General features: G+C 37.4%; 1 protein-coding gene across 2 annotated transcripts in view; it reads right to left on the reverse strand.

Annotated features, from left to right (window-relative positions):
* MOCOS (molybdenum cofactor sulfurase) overlaps nucleotides 1–21317 on the reverse strand; it is a 208837-nt gene that overhangs the window by 161989 nt on the left and 25531 nt on the right. Inside the window, exons 2-3 of one of the 2 annotated variants that reach the window (XM_085052270.1) lie at nucleotides 20426–20515; nucleotides 17809–17875 (exon numbers count right to left, since the gene is read on the reverse strand). In XM_085052270.1, coding sequence (XP_084908396.1) covers nucleotides 17809–17875; nucleotides 20426–20515 — 157 coding nt within the window. Of the gene's footprint in view, nucleotides 1–4425; nucleotides 4740–17808; nucleotides 17876–20425; nucleotides 20516–21317 lie in introns of those variants that run through there. The other variant, XM_085052271.1, reaches the window with a different exon arrangement.

Genomic DNA, 21317 nt, shown 5'->3' on the forward strand with positions numbered 1-21317 from the left:
ACTTTTGAAGGACAGAGTGTGCACTACATTTTGACTCACAGTCATATGTACTACAGTTATTAACCATAACATAGTTGTTTATACTTACGGGAAACTTACTGCCCCACAGTTGGAAAGAAAAGAAATACAGCAACAAGGAACAGCCCTGTTTTCCCCCTCTTCTTCCCCATGAAGAAGTGGTCCTAAATCTACCAACTTACAGTTTCCATTGACTGCAATGAATTGTTTTTGATCCTTAACTAGCAGTAGCAATGCTTAGGATGATCGTTTCCCACAAACAAGCTTCCCATTGAAGATTTTGTAATATTTTCTTCTTTTTCTCAGAGGTAGACTGTTTTACACAAGTCTCTGCTCCCCTCAGATTATTGCAATATAATAAAGTGACTATTTCTGCCACTTTTAGAATTACAACAGCAATAACAGATGCCAATATCGATCTTGGTTCAATCATTTCTATCTGTCATTGGAAAAAAAAATCCTTTCTTATTATCATCCTTTTTCTTTCCTTTTGCACTGAAGTTCTGTGTAACTCAAAAGTTACCACATTACACTAGTCATCCCTAAAAAAGTAGTTCTGTGCCACCTACCTTAGCTACCAATCTCAACCTGAGACAGTTAAAATTAGGCAACTAAACTGACCAACTTGTGCATGAACAGTGCTGAAACACACAGCATCAGAACTGACATTGAGGTGCTGGAACAAGTCTAGAGAAGGGCAATAAAGCTGTTGAAGGGTCCAGAGGCTAAATCCTGCGTGGAGTTTACGAAAGAAAAGGAGACCAGAGGAAAAGGATATTTGGTATTGGCAACACATCCCCATGCATCCCAAAATGCATAACACCTGCACAGATTTAAGTGCAAAAGTTAAATGGAATAGTCCACCTCTTACAGCATTTGCAAACTACAGCGGGTACATAAACATAATACTTTCTGATAACTGAACATGAGTTAGCAAAAGAAATCAGAGACTACTTACATCAGTACAGACTCTCTGGCTTTGTCCATGTCAAATAGACTATAAAACTAAAGTGAACATTTCTCATGAAGAATGTGGATCCCTCATAATTTACACACACAGATTTACAGCTATTATCAAATAACGTAAACAGTCCAATTGCTACCATCCAATCCTTTGAGCTCAAAGCTGCATGGCATTTATATTGTGCGATCAATGGGAGATGCTCACATGTAGATAATTAAATTCAAAATCAGTGACAAAAGGAAGAAAAGTCTGAATCGATTCTCACTGGATAAAAACCCAGACACCACATCAATTTATTTATCCACTATGAAAAACAGCTTTATATATTACAGACATTTGCGGGACAAAATATTCTATGAGAACAACAATGCACTTCTCCCTGTGTTTGGCAGCAAACCAATTCCAGTGACTTTGGCAGAAACAGATAAAGATTGATATTGCAACTGCTGCAAAGGGGTACAACTCCCTGGTAGTATTATGAGTCTGTGCAATTACTGCAGTAAAAAAAAACTTCACAGTAACTGTCCCAAATACTGAACAGGAAAGGTTCGGGAAGAACAGGTTTTCTTGAACACAAAAGTGTTTGTGACTTTGCTTTTCATGTTTCGCAAAGGATAAGCCCAAACAAACCTGGAGAGGTAAAAGGAACCCCCATAATATTTAAAACTCCATTACAAAATGAGCCACAATATTGACTATGCAAGATTGAGACCAGGAACCTCATGCAAATTCCACTACCACATAAACTAGGTGAAAGAGATATAGAAAATGTGCATCTTCTTTCTCTACTTTGTACTTCTTTCCCACATAACTAATATTAATTGGATAAAATAGGTATTTTAGGGACCAAGTTGTGTGACCAATGGTTAGTGGCACCCTCAGGGAAAAAACTGAAGCTTCAAACCTGTGGCCCAAATCAGGTAGAAGACACCTTAGGAAAATATACATGGGGACTATATGCTAGACATGCATGCATAGGATTTTCTTCATATTTTTCTACATCATACATTCCTTTGCCTCTAATTATCCAACCTCAATTCTCTGTTGTAGGTATAACTTCTCTGTCCTGTTGATAGAAGCAAATCAGCAAAATAAAAACTCACAGAGGATCATAAAGCCAAACCAGAGTGGTAATTGCAGCCTTTTCGGGGGGATAGGGAGAACTTTATGCCATGACACAACCTCTAGTAGGACCTCCACCTCAAGCTCTTCCTGAGGATGCTGTCGAATTTCAAATCAGTACAACTGATGGGAAGAGGTCTCACAGACCTCTGGTACAGGGTGAAATAAATACTGAGTTTCTCAGATGCAGTTAAAATAGACCCATATAACTATATCCCATATAACTATATCCAGTGGGGAAAAAAGTGAGCAGGCTGTTGCTATATGCCACCTGTCAGAAGCCAAGCCAGGCAGCCAAGAAAAATGCCCATTTGAGCCAAGTAACAAGTTACGGTGCTCTTAATTAGTACTGTCAATCCAGAAGCATTCAAAAATGAAAAGGGAGATACCACAAGTCTGCTAATATTTACAAAGACCATGTCAGGTTTTCTCTTGGGAGCAGAAGTCACAGCTGTGGGCTTTAACACCCACAATCTCACAATTTCACAATCAATACAAGCAGCATTCCTCTTGTAGACAAGAAGGACAAATTTTTTCACAGACATAAGATACAGACACAGATGCAAAACCCCAGAGTTCCATGGAAGCATAAAAAGCTGGATCCTAAATTCTGTTCTAATGTTTGAGTTTGTCTTGCTATTACTTGGTAAGCAGTTTATTCAATGCAAGGTATTTTTTTAACATCTCTTCCCATGACACTATTCTCATGTCCACAGAATCCTTTCCAAATTTTTTAAAGGCAGGCACCAGGAGAGAAGCTGTAGGCTGTTGCTTTTCTAGCAGTTCTTCAGAAGCAGCAAGGCTGATTTGACAATCTATTTTACATAGACAATATCAGTCTATAAGTGAGCTCACAGAGTTGTTTTTAACTGGAAAATACACTGTGAGGTAAAGTGCCTCACAGTGAAATCAGTAAACAGGGGCCAAGGAATTAAAACAATCAGGTTAAACCAATGCAATCTATGTAATGAGAAAATAATACTTTGGATAGAAAACAAGTAAGAAAAAAATTGAAGATCACTGAAAACAGTGATGAATAGCCGTATGTCTTTTCCCCTCAAAGTGTAACTGTTCTCTGGGCAATAATAAGTATGTGATCGGTCTTATCCTGTGTCATGAAGTAAGAAGATAGAAAAGAATGTTCTGAGTCCTAAAACGTGGAGCTCAGCAGCAAGAGGATGTGAAAATCGCTGAGAAACTACTTCACCAGAATTTCTTATAGAAGTTGGGTTTAGAAGGTGTGCTAGAGAAATGGAGAAAAGTATAACCAATAAAAATAAAATCATGGCAGCCACATAGCACTGTAAGAGCCCTCTGAGTCTTCAAAATTATTTTAGGGCCTCTCATCTCAGTCTGCTCCACAGAAATAGAATTGCATATGTAAAGACCAAAGAGTTTTCTTTCTCAGTAGCCTACCACCCACAGATTTGAATTTGCTGGGGTTTTTTTTCCTTCACATTACCAGCCCTCTAGGCACATCACATGCATTACGCAGTTATAAAAGAACACAAAAATATATAATACTGCTCTGCCTTACAAAACTCTTTCCTGTAGCTAGAGCACCTGCCCACAGTAGCAGAAAGAAAACATAATAATCCCATTGTATTGTTATGAACTCAGCAAACCTGTAAGAACATATCTAGAGCAGAGAGCGTAAGGAAAAGGGAAGAAACACCTATTCAAGAAATGTAAATAAAAAAAAAGATTAAATTTGCTAGAGTCCTGCTTCCAGTTCATGAATCATTTTGGCCTGGTACAAACTGCTGCTGGGACCTAGAAAAAGTACAGAGAGTCACTGTTCAATTTTGCATCTCACTAGCAGTTCTCCTCTCCTGACTTGCATTCATTTCTCTGTCTTTAGTTTTCTTTCAGAGAACTCAGCTATATGCTTTGGTGGTCATTTTTATCAGCAGCTCAAGCTTACTGTATCCACTCCAGGTAGCTTATGTAATTTATGTTTTTAATTTTTCTGCAAAGCACCTAGTGCAATGGTGAGAGGCTCCATTTAAAATTACATACATAAATAAGCAAATATAACACCATTAGCATAACAGATTATACTCAACAAACTATAAACACTGTAAGTTCAGAAAGTTTAGTGGCAGTGTGACTACCAATACACTGGAGGAACATGTATTTATTTTCTAATAGTTCTAACAGACCTTAAATTGTTGCATAACACAGTAATAATCTTCTCACAGTTTTCTAAGAATTTAAGATTCTCATTTTCTTCTTTACATTGTATCAGTAGCTCTTCCTGGGCAACATGCTTGTGCCAGACCCAAAAGCTTTGAAGTTATAAATAGCCAAAATCTATGTACCATGACTTCTCCAACACCATTAATAGTAGGAATAAGGTATAAGACCAGTTGAGAACAACATTTCCTGACTTAAAGCCTTCAGAAAGCTGATCTCTTCCAAGTGATACGCAGGATCCTGGACTTTACAGCCCCAGATCCTCAAGTCAGTGCAAGTCTCAAGCAATTTGAACATCCTCTCAGAGCACTGACAGAAGGTCACATTCCAGAGCAATACTTGCCATCTTACAGCTCCACTGTCAGAGACAGGACCCCAGTCATGCCACATGCCACAGGTATTATTATGAGCTACTGTCAGTCTGGCAGCAGTAGTTTTGACCATGTCCATTTGCCTGCCTTGCTGCCTCCCCAGAATGACTCGTTTTCACCACAGCTGGTACTGTGCACATCTGTGTGTCCCCACTGCTCAGCTCCACATTCAGCATTTGGGCTTAAAGTGACTGTCAGCAGCTCCAGTCTGCTGGTACCATGGGTGTACCCATGGAAAAGGCATAGAAGGAAGCCATGGGAAATAATACCAGCACTTCACCAAAGCTGGTAGAGCATTATTTATGTCACAACTCATCTCACAGCTCCCTTAAAAGCTGTCCTCAAACACAGAATGCCCCATCAGGTAAGTCTCCTGACCTCTGTTCACCAAATAGTTCTTTGCTGTTTTTTCTTTTCCTTCTAAAAACTGGCACTGATCTGTATGCTACAGAGAATAAATCACCAGGGCAATTCTTTCACTGTTGTTGTAAAAACAATTTTAACACCACTTATATTTTGCTGTGATTAAACCTTCACACAGAGTTGCCATTCACCAATTTTAAATTACTTACAATATGCTGTGCACCTCAGTAATTATATTCTAAGTCATCAAGTTCACACGTTTTCCTTTTGTAGCAACCCACATGTGCTTCAGAGAAATTACTTCTGAACATGCTTAATTTTAAGTCTTCATTTTATACACTGTATGTAATCAAAACTTTTATTAAATATTGCCAAGCAATCTGTCTCATTTAAAATGAGCATCTCAGAAAATGTAAAGGTCCATTAAACTGTTAATTGTACACTATAACTCTGAATTCTTGAATAGTTATGTTGAGTATTGTTTTCCCAAATGCTTAATTCTGTATTTAGCTAGTTCTAATGCTATAGTTACCACATTGGTCAGGTATATGATAAGAAGTCAACAGAGCCACATGAGCAAAATTCTCCCATCTAAAAAGAGGGAACAAAAAGAGAGGATTTAATTTCCATTTCTCTTGTTTGAGTTTGATACAGGGAATTTCACTGTATAGGTACAAAACACAAATCTGCTAATGTAGAAATACAAGTACACCCTAAAGGCAGAGTGCTTCTGCTACAGTAATGGTTTAAGTGATTTGATAGCTCAAATTCATTGCAAGTAAACGTCAATTAGACTTGAAAATGAAAGTCAAGCAAGTGACATAGAAAATATTATATGCCAGTGGTTTTAAATTACTTATAATGGAGGTGAAAAAATACTTTAGGCTGTGAAAATAAAACTGAGATGACTCCAAAACACATAAACCACATATAAACATATTCAAAAAGATTGCTACCTCTTACAAATGGTTCTGAAATAGTTTGAATGCATGCCTTTGTATGCAAAAAACCCTCCAGCGAAACATTTAAATTTGACTATTCCAAACTTGAGAAACAGCAACTTTTTTTACATACTAGCTAGTTAACTAGACCTTACTTCATATCATGTACTCTTGCCAAATAAAATTGTATTTCTTATCCTTAAAAGATTTTATATCCATCTTTGTTTTTTGTTTGTAGTAACTTGAATCATATGATAATGAAAGTTGAGAAAAAGGATAAAGCCCATACTAATTTCTCTAAAAGACTTGCAACTCAAAGCACAGTATTGCATGAATGTTGACAGTTATTTTTCCTTTTTTCCCTTTCCTATTCAGTTTGCTGTACATACCTTATCACAACGCTGAAAATTAAGTAATTAGCACTGATAAGTGTGACTTTATTTCATCTTGTAGAAGACACTTTGTCAGGGAAATCTCCCTCCTCCAAGCTTTATGACCCTTCTATAGGAACATCTTCTTCAGCCAGATGGCTTTCCAGCATCTTATCATGGTCATACCGTTTAAAAATGGCAGGGCACCTTCCCAGCAAGAATTTGTGGTCAATCTCTTTCCACTTGGGAAGGCCTGTGACAGCTCTGAGTTGCCAGGCATGCCATCCTCATGTACAGCAACACACTTCATTGCATTGTCCACAGGGTACAGCCACAAGCAACAGCTCCTCAGTGTTCCAGATTCCAGCATCAGATTCCAAGTGCTTTAGCCCTGTTGTTACTCACATGCTTACAGCTCTGACTTTCATGGGCCACAACCAACTCTTTTTCACACAACTGAGAAAGAAATACTGGAGGAAATCAAAAGGGCCCCAAATTTACCAAAGAAAACTACATGAGTATTTTGTTAAGTACAAACAGCTTTGAAATATATCAGCACTATCATTCAAATTACAATAGCTGTTCAGGGCCTGAGACTTCAGATTAAGAGAATTAAATTTCCAAAATTCAGTGGAGTGTGTGCTTATTTAATTAAAAGCAGGCAGAATTTCATTTGCACTTCATTGTTAAGAATGCCACCTATAATATCACATTTTGACAGTGCAGCTTAACTCCAATTTATACTAAAAGCATACTTCATCAAACTCATTCTGAAGTTCATTACAAAAGCTAAATGCCAGTACTATTTGCTATAACAATCCCATCCCATTTAGATGTTTAAATAGGCAAACATGGTCAGATAAACTCACAGCGGCTTGTGAATGTTCTATGGTTTTTCTGCTACTGTGACCTACATGATGTATCCTTGATTTTAAATTTTCACAGGTATGGCTCAAGACATTGAAAAACTATCTTGCTTGTACCTGTGCCTATAAACTAGCTTATTTTATTTTCCTCTCAGAAATGAAGAAGCATATTACACTCATCACTAGGCTACATCCCACACAGCAAGGACTTCTCACTGACTGACAGAAAACTACACTTGTACACTGCCTTCAGACAATGCTAATGTAAGGCTGGCACAAAACTTTCCCCCATCCAAAGGAGAGAGAAGGAGACTTAAGCAAGAGCATCCCATTTACTGGGACAGCCACTCAAGACAGTTGACAAGTGTTACTGGAATGTTGGAGGCCTCCATCCTTCATCTAAGCAACTTTGTCAGCCAAGCAGGAGGAAGGAGAGGCACTACTTCTACCCTATTTGGTTCAGGCAAGTCTGGGTAGCTGAACTACACCAAGGTTGTTTAGGTTTCTTCCTTGGCTGAGGTAAACTGTTCCCGACAGACTTACAAACTCCTTTCAGTCTACTGCAACACATTTAGCTCATTGCAAACACAGGCAATTTGTGCCACAATCATGGACAATAATGCAGAAATTACCTGTTACTTACATAGGAGGAACATGAACAAGAGTTATAAGGTCTGTTTAAATCCAGGCTAAGTCACTACCTTCACAGTCTCAGTCACAACACTTCAGAGGTCTACAGTTTCTCATTCCGGTTTCAAAGCATGGTAACATCTAAATTGCTAACAAGGCAGGCTGTAATAACAGTTATTGTAAATGTGTCATTACATGATTGCAGATAAAAATCAATCAAAACCATCCATAAATACCTCTTGCAGGGAAGAAACCATTCCTCAATGGTTCCAATATCCTATACACAGTATACTGTGTATAGGATATTGATGGAGTTCACGTTAAGTATTTTGGCATAAAGTTTTACGTATGTTGTGGGCTGCTTGGTCCTTGGAAGGCTAGACAGTCTCTTTCCAGTAGCTTGTACATGGGGACTTTAGGATTTGGAGTGTAATTGTGTGGGATTAAAGGCTTTCCAGCCCTGCAAGGTCAGCAAGGCAGCTATTGTCCAACAGAACATTTTGCATTCTTTTTTTCACCCCTCACAGGAAGGGAGATCAGTGTGAAATAAAACAACCTTCAGCTTTTATGAATTTACAGTAAGATTCTAAACATCTTGAGACAACCTCTTACTGGCAGGAAGATCTCTTTCTCCTTTTGCAAGTCAGCTGGACAGTCATTGAACTGGAAGTTTCACACTTAGCTCACCAGAGAGCCAGGCTCTTAAAAGAACACTGAATCAGACAACATAATAGACTTTGGCACCAGGATTTTGGAACCAATGGGTCGGTGAAATTTTTTTTTAGCGAGGAAAAGTAACTAGGATTGTGCTGTGCACCTCTGCTGCAGAGTGGTTCCCTTGTTAGCACAGAGGCCTCACCCTTACATTCTAGACGTCAGTTTTTAGTATTGTTCATACCTTTGGTCTTTTTTTTGTGGTTGTGTTTTTTTCTTCCTGCAAAGCAACACTGTTTTCATACATAGTTGACTCACAAGTCAGAAATATCTGGTCTGCAGCCATTGACAGATTTTGCAAAGTGTTCCATGTGTCTAAAACCCCCTTTGTATCACAACAGGTATTTGCAAAAAAAAAAAAAGTACTGCAATTTTAAACACCTTTAAAAAGGCAAAAACAGACAAACTAAAAGCAGTGGTAAGTGGATGGCTGAGAATAGCCTGAGTGTTGAAAAGCCCTTTTGAGAACCATTGTCTGTGATCACTGGATTCATTACATGCCTAGGGAGTCTCCATAAAATCCAAAGTGCATACATCATATTCCTCTAAACAGTCTCACCATCCAAAAGCATGCAATAAATTCTAAATTATTTGCAACATGTTATTGAGCTAGCACTCAGTAATATCACTGATGCAATTTTCTTCTGCCTTGACACACACCAAATACGCTAATAAAATCTAGCAAATTAAACCTGGATTCACTAGGTGTTATTAACCTTTATATAAAGGAAACAGTTCTGTTAAAAGCCTTGCTTCATTTATCTTTCATATTCCTGTATCTTACCATGACTTGTGCTGCTTCTTAAAGGCAGCCTTTAATTTCAAGGACACCATCTTTGCTTACAACCTTCAAATTAGGAATAAAGTTTAAAACAGGTAAGAAAGTTGAGTCAATGGAATCAGCAGAGAAACAATAGAAAGAATAATCAAAGTTAGACGGAATTCATTTCCAACATACACTACAAAGGTCTATCTGAGTTTTAGGTACTTAACTGCTATTATTTCAAATTACCAAATAAAGTTAGTGTATTTAGATTCAAAGGACTAAATGCTTAAAATGATCACATTTAATTAAATAATTTTATCTCCTTTAAGTGATTATAGTGTACCTAAACAAAAACTCTCTGTACAAAATCTCAATCTTCTTTCATTTTTGCTCCATTCTTGTAAGCATCAACCAGTTTATGGACCACATTATCACTTTCAGCCTAGCATGAAATTTTGTAACAAAAACAAACAAGAAAGATCATGTTCCAGCAAATTTATTATATTCTAGAAGAATTCCAAAAAGATGTGTTTTCTTTCTCTCTGGAAAGATGATGTGCCTGCAGATTTCCTCTATTTGTTTGAAATGCTTGTGTCATTCCCTAAACTTTACAATACTTTTGGTTTTCTCACAGCACCCAGAACACGTGATGAGGTCAGATCACCATTCAAGAATCTTTTATTCTGTCTCAATTACCAAACCCTCAATTTCCAGACTGCAGGACTTACTTCAACAACCCCATTGTATTTCGGTCACACACTTCAGAAAGATTAAGGTAATTTGTATCAAAGCCAGAGACAGGGTCACTGAGATTGGGGTGGAGGGGTGAAGAATGCATTTTGGAAGTAGGATCTAGAGGAGCATATCTGGTTCAGCCTATGAAAACAGGTCTCCTCTACTTAAATGCATCAGAAAGGGTTAATAGTACAACAGACCACACAAGCCTATGGGCACCCGAAAATTTTGGTGTAGGAACAAAGGAACACTGGCTTCTCAAGACCCAGCAGAAGAGGGAGTTTTCTATTCCTTTCAATGGGGAAAGATCATCAACAGTAGATGAAAAGTACTCTGTAACAGCTGGAGATGAAACACAAAAACCCTGAAGGTCATGTGCATTCCCATACTCTTGAACCTTATCAACTGGGACATGTTTCTGCCCTGGCTATCCTGAAACCTGGCACCCTAAAAGCCCTACTGGATGCACACGCACTCGTTTCATCCCTTCCAGGTTAAGGTGGCTGGGTTACACCACAACACCACCCCTTGCCAGTCACTGCCCATCCTTCTGCACTCCTCCTTCTCAGTTTCTTCTCCTGCTGCAGTGCTCTGCTGGCTCTGCTCCCTGTGGTGTTCAACACATCCCCTGGGCAGCCTGGAAGCCATGCAGCTGCCTGCTTATTGCCACAGAAATGTTATCATCAGGGCAGCCACAACCCCAGCAACAGGATGGTACAGATTTAATGAACACAGCTAGCTGGCATGTGCCTGCGGCCAAGTGCAGTCTCAGTGCTGGGGGAGAAAAAAAAGACAACAACTGCTAAGAGACATGGGATATTAACTGAGAATTTCAGCAAGACAGCAGGTTGCAGAGGGCAGCAGAATGAAAAAAAAAAAAACAAAACCCAAAAAAAACCGAACTAAAAAACCCCAACAGTGTTAGAACTACAGCATCTAGCATGGCTGCTGTAAACAGCCTTCTCATTAGAGAAAGGGAGCTGAAGCCTTGTGCCATCATTTGACAAAGTAAATGTGTTTGCTCTGCCAATAAAAAGACCAGATGAGCTACAGATATTCTGGAACAATGCATAGAGGAAATTGGCATTATCATAGATCAGAAGGCAGCCACAGTTACACTTGATGTAACAGGGACAGAAGATAATACTAAGGCTACATCACAAATGACAGTAAAAAGAAATGTGATGAAATCACTCAGGCACCTGTTCCAAAGTTACTACCACTTGCACATCATATCTGCTTCTGGAGAAAAAAATAGCAGAAGATCCTGAATACATTGCTGTCTTCAGGAGGTTAGAAGCTCACCAGTAGTTAAAATATATATATTCAAATACAAATTCAAAATTCAAATAAAAGGTAATGAACTAATTAGTCCCCATTCACAGGGATAAAAATAGAAGCAATACTACTAGCTATTCACTTAGGTGGACTTTATAATAAAACTACTTTGTTGGATATCAGTGTTTAAGTATTAACAATCTAACTAAGGATTAACTAAGGATCATGCAGTGTGGGCAACCAAACCAGTGCCAAAGTGCTGAGGGATCAGAACAGTAAACAGAGTCAGAACTTTGGCAGTCAGAATTTTGGATGGGAGCAAAAAAGACTTATAGTGCAAATGATGACTGTTTAAGGACTCAAATCTGCTGGTTAAAAGTGCAGCAAGGTGGGCCTCCCATAGCAAATAATGGATGAGTGCAAAAAGCTCTTGCAGCAGAAATGACACCAAGAACTTCAAAATCATTGAGACACCGATGCCACCATGGAAGCCCTTGGGAATGCTTTAGTGTGTCTTCAACAGCTTAACTATAAAAATAAATTAAACATTCATATTGCTTTGCAAGTGAAATGAATAAGATTCAAAATGGAGCTCAATACTGGATCTGCTAACTTCAAAGACAGATTATTAGCGACTATTTTAAAAGGGACAGTAATAAATTATCCCTGAGTTTCTAAAAATGTAGCTGAATTAGTATTTCCCAAAGTTATGATTTTAAATATAACATACGTTACAAACAACACAGGTTAAACTTTTGCCAGTCATGCACTTCTTGGTAGAGGATCACTGAGTCAGTTTCAGATGGTGCAAAACAGAAAGTGTTCATAGACAAAAAAAATTAGACATGAGAAAAAAATATCAGCTGAGTTTTGAACAACATACATAACTGAAAGTGGCTTTCAAAATCTCTTGACTTCAGTCAGATGGAGCACCTCTCCAATGCTACATAACTTGTGCTGAGAAACAGAAGTGCACCGAAGCCAAAACAAAGTTGTCAAGCACAACAGGCGCACACAGGGGAAGGCAGATATTTGTGCTAAATATCTGGCCTTCCAAAAGCCCAACTTAAAATATAAATTATCATGTAGGCCTGTAATGAAGTTGTTAGGCTCCCCTGGAGTTGGCAAAGGAACTGCTAGTGTTCCCAACAGCTAGGCAGGACTGTGTTACTGCTCCCTCAACATCCAGGGCAACAGAAACGTCACCAGAAACGTCACCCACTGGTGTCTCACTATGCTGCTTCTTAGGAAAAGCAGCTGCAAACCCAGAAGAGGGAAGAACATTACATTTCTTCTACAAGTATTGTACAGCCTTGGGAGTGGGGGAAATAGCTTTCATATAAACCCTGAAAAATACAAAGAAATGGGAAGAAGGGAAAGAAGGAATATTCGTTGGAGAAATTTCACTATTTTTATCAATGCGTTTTGTTACAATTGGACTATCTCATTCGTCAGCTCATGTGCCCTTTCACAGACCTCCCCATGGGCACAGAGGCCATTGGGTCCCTGCCAAAAAAAGCAGCTGAGGAGGCATCAAAGAAGGCTGTGTGCATTTAAAAAAATGGGAACTAAACTGGTGGCCTGAATCCAAGTAAGCTTGTACCACTTTCCCTATTCTGAATGTTATCTAGAGAGCAATGGCACAGAAAGATCACTTTTAAACTTAGTCTCCATAGCTTTTTTGTCATAGCCATATTATAAATGCAGAATCCTAAGGGGTTTTTTCTAAATCAGGAAGGAAGAAAGAAATAAAATTTGTATTTGGTCTTTTTCAGACCTCTTTGCAAAACACTCTAGCCACCCATACAAATAAAACTCAGAATTGCCCAGAAGCATTTCATCCATTGTGTTCATAAACTAGGAATCTTGACCTCCAGATTTTAATTTATTTTACTGAAATATTTATTTCTCTCAATAAAAGCATTCCAGATTTTACTTTCTTTGCAACAAAGATTAGTCAGAGAGCAAGACAGTGTACGTACCGATTTTATTTCCTACTCTCCATACAAACTATGAAGATATAAGCGGACTACCAGAAGAGTAACAGAAGGTATTAGTAAATCCCCTTCTAAAGCTTCAGCTTATCATGTTAATGATTAATTAATTAAAACAGAGCTAAAAGTCCAGGAGCAAAGTCCCAAAGTAAAACAGACTGATTTTACTTGTTGTTAAACCAGTCTCCTAACTCTTTCAAAAATTACATTATCTGTTACCCTGACCAGAAGCTTTATTCTACCTCACATAGGATTGCAAAGAGTAAACCCACCAACAGGAATGGACTGACTCACAGAAACAACTGTTTATAAAATTGAGTCCTTTGCACAAAAGGCTAGGTGTGGCTGAGAGGAAAACAAGAAGCATCTGCACCAAAGCCCCTGCTGTGCTGTCACTCAGCACATGACAGAGCCCACAGTGGGGTTATCAGCCAGATCACTGTGGACACACTTGGATTGTTTAATTGCACATCCAAATAATTTCATGAACCATAAGGAAACAGATCACCCCTCTTGTCTAAACTCTTCCAAAAAACCTATCCATTATTCATAATTATCTTCTAATGCTTCTCCAATTTGCCATGTACAGAGTCACTGCAGTGAGCATGGTGACCTTTTGCTGGACTTCACTGACTGTGGCATTTCAGAGCTGCCCCACTGAGCAGTGGGATCAGGAAAAGCAGCATTTGCAAATGGTGTTCTAAAACAAGCATGCAAAGGGGCTGAACCACCCCAGACTGGAAACAAGGTTTTCAAGCTGATAGGTTGATAGTTTTCAAGCCATTAAGAAGGACAGGATGCAGCGCTCAGATGTCACTCATCCATACGGTCTCCTGTCAATGACCTTTGCAAAGGACAAATCAATACTAAGCAGATACTGTATCTACTTCTTCTTACTGTGTAGGAAAGGTCAACCCATTTTCATGTATGTATCAGTTCCAACATTGCTGTTTTCAGACACAGAACTGCTTAAAACTAGGAATCAAGAAAAAAATTCTCTCTTGCACATAACATCATTTCAAAATGTGTTGACTTAAAAAAAAAGACTTGGAATGGAAACATTTCATACACAAGGTATGATGCTTGCAGAAGAAATGTAAAGCTCTACCTTGCTATCATGAAATGTTTTCCAAAAATACAATGCAAATGAAATTATAAGCAACATTTATGAGACTGCTTCCTTAGCAAAATCTGGTGCCACCTGTGTGTTTTACCACAGAAATAAATATATTTTTAAAACACTAAGCCATTTACAGTCATTTTGTGCATGCCTGCTGCACCTATTTTTGTTCGTATGCACCAGCCACAGAAATTATTCTCCTCTTATAGTTCACTTAGATGGCATATTTTGAGAGCAGCCTTTATAGAAATATATGTTTTGGTTCTATATTTTAACTTGATCCCATTTAGCTCAATGCTCAATCCTTTTAGCTTCAGCGAGAAAATCCGTAATACACATATTGCCACAGTCTAGGAAATGCTTGGTACTGAAATTATAGCTGCAATTTCCGGCCTTCTGTTAAATATATATTTGAATTCCCAAAGTCTGATTCAGTTTAACACCTCATAGTACCTGAAAGGTCAAGGATGAACATCAAAACTCTATTGCAACAACACTGCGTTTAAATGAAAAGTAACCTGTTGTACATCTTAAACACATCACAAAGTTCAAACAACACTGAAACTTCACTGCTGCACTATTTAATATTGCAAGTGCAAGATCCACAAGGACAATGTTTTAAAATATTCAGAAATCTAGTATTTTAAAATGCTTGCATATGGGAAAGGGGTTATTTAATACTCAGTGTAATGAATTTCTGAGTTACATTAACAGCAGCATCATAAGGAGATATTGTACTCCTGCTCTCTAGCTGTGTGGAAGTGAAGCAATGGCTTTGCCATACATCCATAACAGAAATAATAAAAATGATCTATAATCTTTTGACGCATACATTTAATTCATTTTGGTAAGGTTTATTACATTTCTTGCTTCCTCTTCTCAGCATTTCTCATGGTTAATGTTGAGATATGCAAAATGTTAAAAATCACTCAGCAGTCCACTTTAAGAAAAGAGAAGCAATGTTTTTAAGAATAAAATAGTTATTTCTAATCTTATTGCACTTGAGTTGGTGAAGAGGCAAGGCATCTTATTATAACTTTGTAAATCAGAGCAAACATCCACTGACTCAATTACTTAATTATTTATGCTATTCACTTGCAAAGCCACTTTCTAAGAGTGGTTTCTCTCTGTCAAGCAGACATGAAGGTAAAACCAAATCATTCAGCTTTGTACCACGGAACAGTGTACACTGCCAGATTAGGAAAGTCTATTCTGATGCTGCTATCACCCATATCAGCAAATATAAATCTGAAATTAAGCTCTGTGTTAATTTTTAATTAGTTGCTTGTGCCATCACATTGGAAAATCAAATTTAAAAAAATAATAATTAAAAAAATAGCACTTTCTTGGAGTCAAACATTGAAAAAAACCCAAAAAACTACACTTCTGACTGCAGCCATGTGCCAAAAGCCAAATTACAAGCAAGCAAATTTTTCTAAGATTTCTGAAATTACCTGCTGAATTATTTTTTCACTGAGGAAATCCAGTCTATGATCTAGGATGCACGACAGAGCTTCCTGTCTCCCTGTCTTGTCACACTGCTTATTTTGATAAGCTGCAATGGCATAGAAGTATAGATTTTTAATATACTTTTATTGCATTTTATATAGCTGATTTATTGACAGTGGGTTTGGGGCATTTTCTTCCTGAATTTTTATGACTATGCCTTTTTGACGACTATGCTTTTTAAATTTTTATTGAGAGTTAAAAATGGCTGAATTTCTTTAGGGACAGATGACCAGTTCTATCAAGTGTGACACCAAAAATGTTCATTTAGATGCAGAGGTCATTTAAAAAAAATTAAAACAAAACATACAAAAAAATCCCTCAATAAAAACACTTGTATGTGCTTGTCATCTCCCATTCTGCCCTTAAAAAAGTATCAAGCTTTTTTAAAGCAGGATCCAAAATAAAAGAAGCTGAAGATGTAGTTCTTTTGAAATAATCTAGGTTTTTACACTGTGAACATCTATTTCCTTACTCCTTAACAACAAAGAATACACAGCACAATAATAATTATTCTAGAAACAGTTACACTTCCTACTGTGCCTTCATAAGCAGAACTGTGAAACAGCAGAATTGCAACAGCATTGGGAGTAAATGGAAATCAGAATGCTAACTCTGCACATGAGCACACAGGTCTGCTCAAAAGACTCTGCAGGCTGTGGGTATTGCTGTAACTGGCTTTAAGAGTCTGCTTTTGAAAACAGCTATTCCTCATGGGTAGCTTCTTTCATTTCATTTGGCCATACATTAACAGGTTGTCATCCTGCACAGCATTCAGGGAGGGTTGTGGCAGAAGCAAAAAGAAATACTTTCTCCAGAAAGCTGGTGATGGGAAGGGGGAAATAGGTTATAGCCAGCAAGAGCATCCAACTAGAAATCTTGGGTTTTTTAAACTCTCATAAAAACAGTCAGAGAAAACGCAGCAGAAAGATATAAAACAGATTTTCTTCATTACAACTATGAACATTACAATGCTATTGATGTGAATTCTGTGATGTGTTTTGGAGAAATACTTACTTTCAAGGAAGAACATAAAATAAGAGGAATCCATGACACTCTTTACTTGCCTTAAGAGTGTCATTAAAAGCAGGCAAATAAATTCCAAGCATACATATTCTTCGATAAAGACACATTGTATAAAATAGCAAGAGTTTTCTGAAACAAATCCCTGAACCAAATAACCTAGTGCCTAAATTGTATATTTCGTCATGGCGTAAATCAGTGGCAAGAAGTGTAGTTAGAGCACACTCCATCCTGAACTTTCAAAGGAATACTTTGTTTAGAGAATTAGCTCATTTCCTTGCCCATACCCAGAAGCCCTGACACTCAATTTTACTTTTTTTTTTCTTTCTACTCTTAAAAATTATACTAAAACTGCTTTAAAAGGTATTTTATTGCTCCAACAGAAGTAGGTACCTGCTGTAAAACAATGTACACAATCCCATAAGCTTTTTGTAAATTCTCACAAGCCATTACACCTGATTTAATTTTATCTGAATTTTAACCATGTCCTTGCACCTAGTCCTACCTTACTATCTTACCATACCATCTCACTAATAATCACTTCTGAAATTCCAAGTCCTATATCTTAATTAAAACTGTGGACTTATATTAAAGCACTAAATTAAATACAGGACTTTGAGAATTGGGGCATCTGGGAGAAAAAGAACTGATCTGATCCAACACTTGATTATCCAAATACCTTGTGTTTTAAAAGTGAGGTGTTTTCTTTAGGTATGACAGATGACCCTTAGAAAAAGGCATCACATCAAAGTCATCAAAACAGTACAGGTATAACCAAAATGAAAACAATCAAGTGCATCATACAACATCTGAAAAAAAGATTATTCTACCTGTACCGGACGTGCTCGATTGTGTCATATGTCAGCTTGCTGCTGATATTCTGACTATGAGGGTTGCCTAGGAGACAACAGAGATACAGAAATTAATCATTAATCGCAATTTTATTATTAAATTTCTCTTTTATCAAAGTATTACACCAAGTGAGCCTGAAAGATGATAAAAAAAGATTCAATGCATACTTCACAGCAATGCCCTGAAGCTCTTTAGTCAAAAGAAGGGACATACAATAACGTAAAGCAATCATGACAGACCTGGAAACTTCAGCTGGATTTCTTACTAATACTTAGTCAGTTCCCTTAAAAAGAAAAGGAAACTGCATATGCACAAACATACTAGGAAAAACTACAGACAGAATGCACATTCATAAATGTATTTGCATAGCAGCTAACAAGCAAAATATAGGATCTGGAGATAACAGACCTTCATGATTGGACAACAGAATTAATCCTGGGGTTTTTAATGTCTGAAGTTGAAATAGTTCATTGAAATTTAAATTTTATTGCAAAATTAATAGCCACCTTAGCCCAGTTCTGCACAAGCATGTATAACAATTAAGACAGCATGATTCTATCTTCTTGAGCAAAAAAGATTATAGCAATATCCACACAGGCCCAGCAGACTTTGCTATTAGTAAATACTTAGAGAACATGCCAAAACAGTTTGGAAAGAGAATAAGAAAAAAATGCTATACTAATACAGTTTTTGCAGCAGGCTCCAATATTAGCTACTCTTTATAAAATTTAAAAATTACCCTGCTGAAAGTTCTTGAGCGAAGGTGTTGAAAATATTAACTTTAGAGCTCAAACCCAAAACTAATACTCAGACTTTTCATGTCTGATGTTGCATTCCTGTAATTTCCAATTCAAATGTTCTCAATTTAGAAATGAGACTATCTCTTACTTATATTACTTTTTCTCATTTACATATGCAACAGCTAAACTGCAGTTCTTTGCGCCTGTGGATTATCACCAAGGAAATAAAAAAGCTGCAAGTCAAACTCCCCCTTCATTCACATCTGTGTTTGTTAAATTAACTCTTTCTACACGGCATTTGCTGTCATCAGAGTATGAGATGTAACTGAAAAGAGAATTGATCATGCTGGAGCTCTTGTTATTATGAAAACACTAATAAAAAGATACCATTTTCTCTCCTATAGCATTACAGGTACGAGGCAAATCTGCTCCAAACGGGCGATACTATTTCTATTCACAAGCACTCAATTGATTCACAAATTAATATTTTTTCTGACACAGATGGTATTTATTAAAAGGGTTGAGCTCAATGTTGTTTGAAGCCACAAAGATCAGAGTGCATACATTTCACTTTACAATGTCTGTGGTGACAGAACATTAATTTTAGTATCACTGGCATGCACTTGAATAGGACATCTTGAATGTAACCAAATCAATGTATTTTGTTATAATAGAAAAAAAGCCCCTATCCCTATCAAGAACAACATTTATTTTGTAGTGGAACTTAAATTCATGCTCTGGATCCCAGCCTTGCCAGCATTCAGGAAAAAAGGATACGGGGAAATGACATGATGGCACATTGAAAATGAAAACTACCTGAAACTCTCAAGTGGCTTGCCCAGGTGATAAGCACAAGTGTGCCAGTGTTGGAGTGAACAAGCGTTTTCTTGTAAGGCAGTGGTACCTAGTTCCCAAGTGAGGAATCCCTTTGTTCCATGTATCAGGGAGCACAAGAAAAGACACAAAACTTGCAAAAAGGACGCAAGACCCACAGAGAGTAACACACCATAGGAAATTTGATTACTTCAGTGGGTCTACTCACAGCATAATACTGTGCAGTGTATTTTTTTGCGGTTGAGCATGACTCAGTCTAATGCAAATTGTCTCGCGCAGTAACGATATTTCTTGAACAATGGATGCTGCTGACTTTGCATAAAATCACTCTCAGTGTGTGATTCTCAGCTAGGTAATAACACTAGTAACAAATGAAAGGTTTAGAGGATCTGGGGTTGAAATACTTACAGGTGGTGCTGTAATAGTTAAATCTCCACCCATATATTACACAATTCTGTGGATACTACTCACATTCTGTGCTTTGGCAATACCTATCCTTTTTCTGATCAGGCACCAAAGTCTAATAGAGAGAGGTATAGCACCTATTCCCTGCCTAAATTCACTTGGGATCTTTGAGCTAAGCTTTCTTCTGAATAAAATGCTTATACTGAGTAACAGTATAAGCTCTTTGTGATGACTCTCACTGAGAAGGAGGGCAGTTCTGGATTCTGCTCCTTGCATAAGAAACTGGGTTTGCATTTTATGCGGAAAAAACCATAAAGAATGAACAGTGCTTATAGCTACACTGTATTTCTTTATCCCAAGCCTGGTGCCCTAACTCTGAGGCAACAGAATCATGCTACTTTTGACTTTTCTTCTTTGCTAACATCGACACATCCTTGGCCACCAAAGAACGAAACTAGGGGTGACACAAAGGGCCTATGCCTCCTTTGTAAAATCACCGGTCTTCCAACTACTCTACAGCAGTGTTAAAAAACCTGGAGATCTCTTCCAAGAAGCTCAGTTTTTAATGATTAGATGGAAACTTGAGATGACTGTGGAAACGTTGCTTTGCACTTACCATAAACATTGTTTTTGAGGTCATCAGTAAAAGCTTTAAGTAGGCTCTCTGGGAAAAGTGCTGAACCAGCATGGTCAAGGTAAGTAATCCCTAAAACACAAATAAAATTACTAGTTTCAATTTTTAAAATATTTAATGCCATGTTTCCCCACAGACTACATTGTGAAGTGCACCATTCAAATACTCTTTTTCATTCAGCAGCAGAAAAATAAATAAAAGGATGAAACAATAGAAGTCAAACATTTTGATTACCGGTGTATAATTTTTAATTAAAACCAAAGACATCCTTCCTTTCATACTTAGGTTATACATCCTTTGGAAGAGAAAAATCTTTTGTTTGGCCTGTACAAAACTAAGCAAGCTGGTGTCTTCAGCCATAGTACCTTGCTACTTCTAGGCACTTCTTCTTATGAAAAGTACTATTGCCAAAATGATAATAATTATTATTAACAGCAACAACGATAGTAATGTTGTCTCCTTGCTGACAGGTGAAGCAACTCTCTGAAGAACTGATAAGGCCTAAATCATGTCTTAAGCCTAAAGACAGGACTAGTATAAGTTTTAATGTATTTAATCATGTCTCGCCACTCTGCAGCACTTAACATTCAATTCATTTTTAAAATTTCCTTTTATATTATTAAGCTATTGAAACTTTTAAATAAATGCTTATTGGAAATGAAGGCTTTTTCATGTTTGGCCATTTTAGATTTCTTAATCTTTAGCAATTATTCTTCCATTTCTCCAGTGTGTTTCACGCTCTTTATTAGTTTTTTCATTTCACTTACCTTAAGTATTTCAACCAATTTCAGATTTTAATAATGATGAATATGATTAAGATTAGAATTTATTAAGTATTTTAAAGGTCTTCCCTTTCCACATGGATTTAAAATTG

The sequence above is a fragment of the Lichenostomus cassidix genome, chromosome 2 (genome assembly GCF_008360975.1).
Source record: "Lichenostomus cassidix isolate B80296 chromosome 2, HeHo_3.0, whole genome shotgun sequence".
Classification (NCBI taxonomy): domain Eukaryota; kingdom Metazoa; phylum Chordata; class Aves; order Passeriformes; family Meliphagidae; genus Lichenostomus; species Lichenostomus cassidix.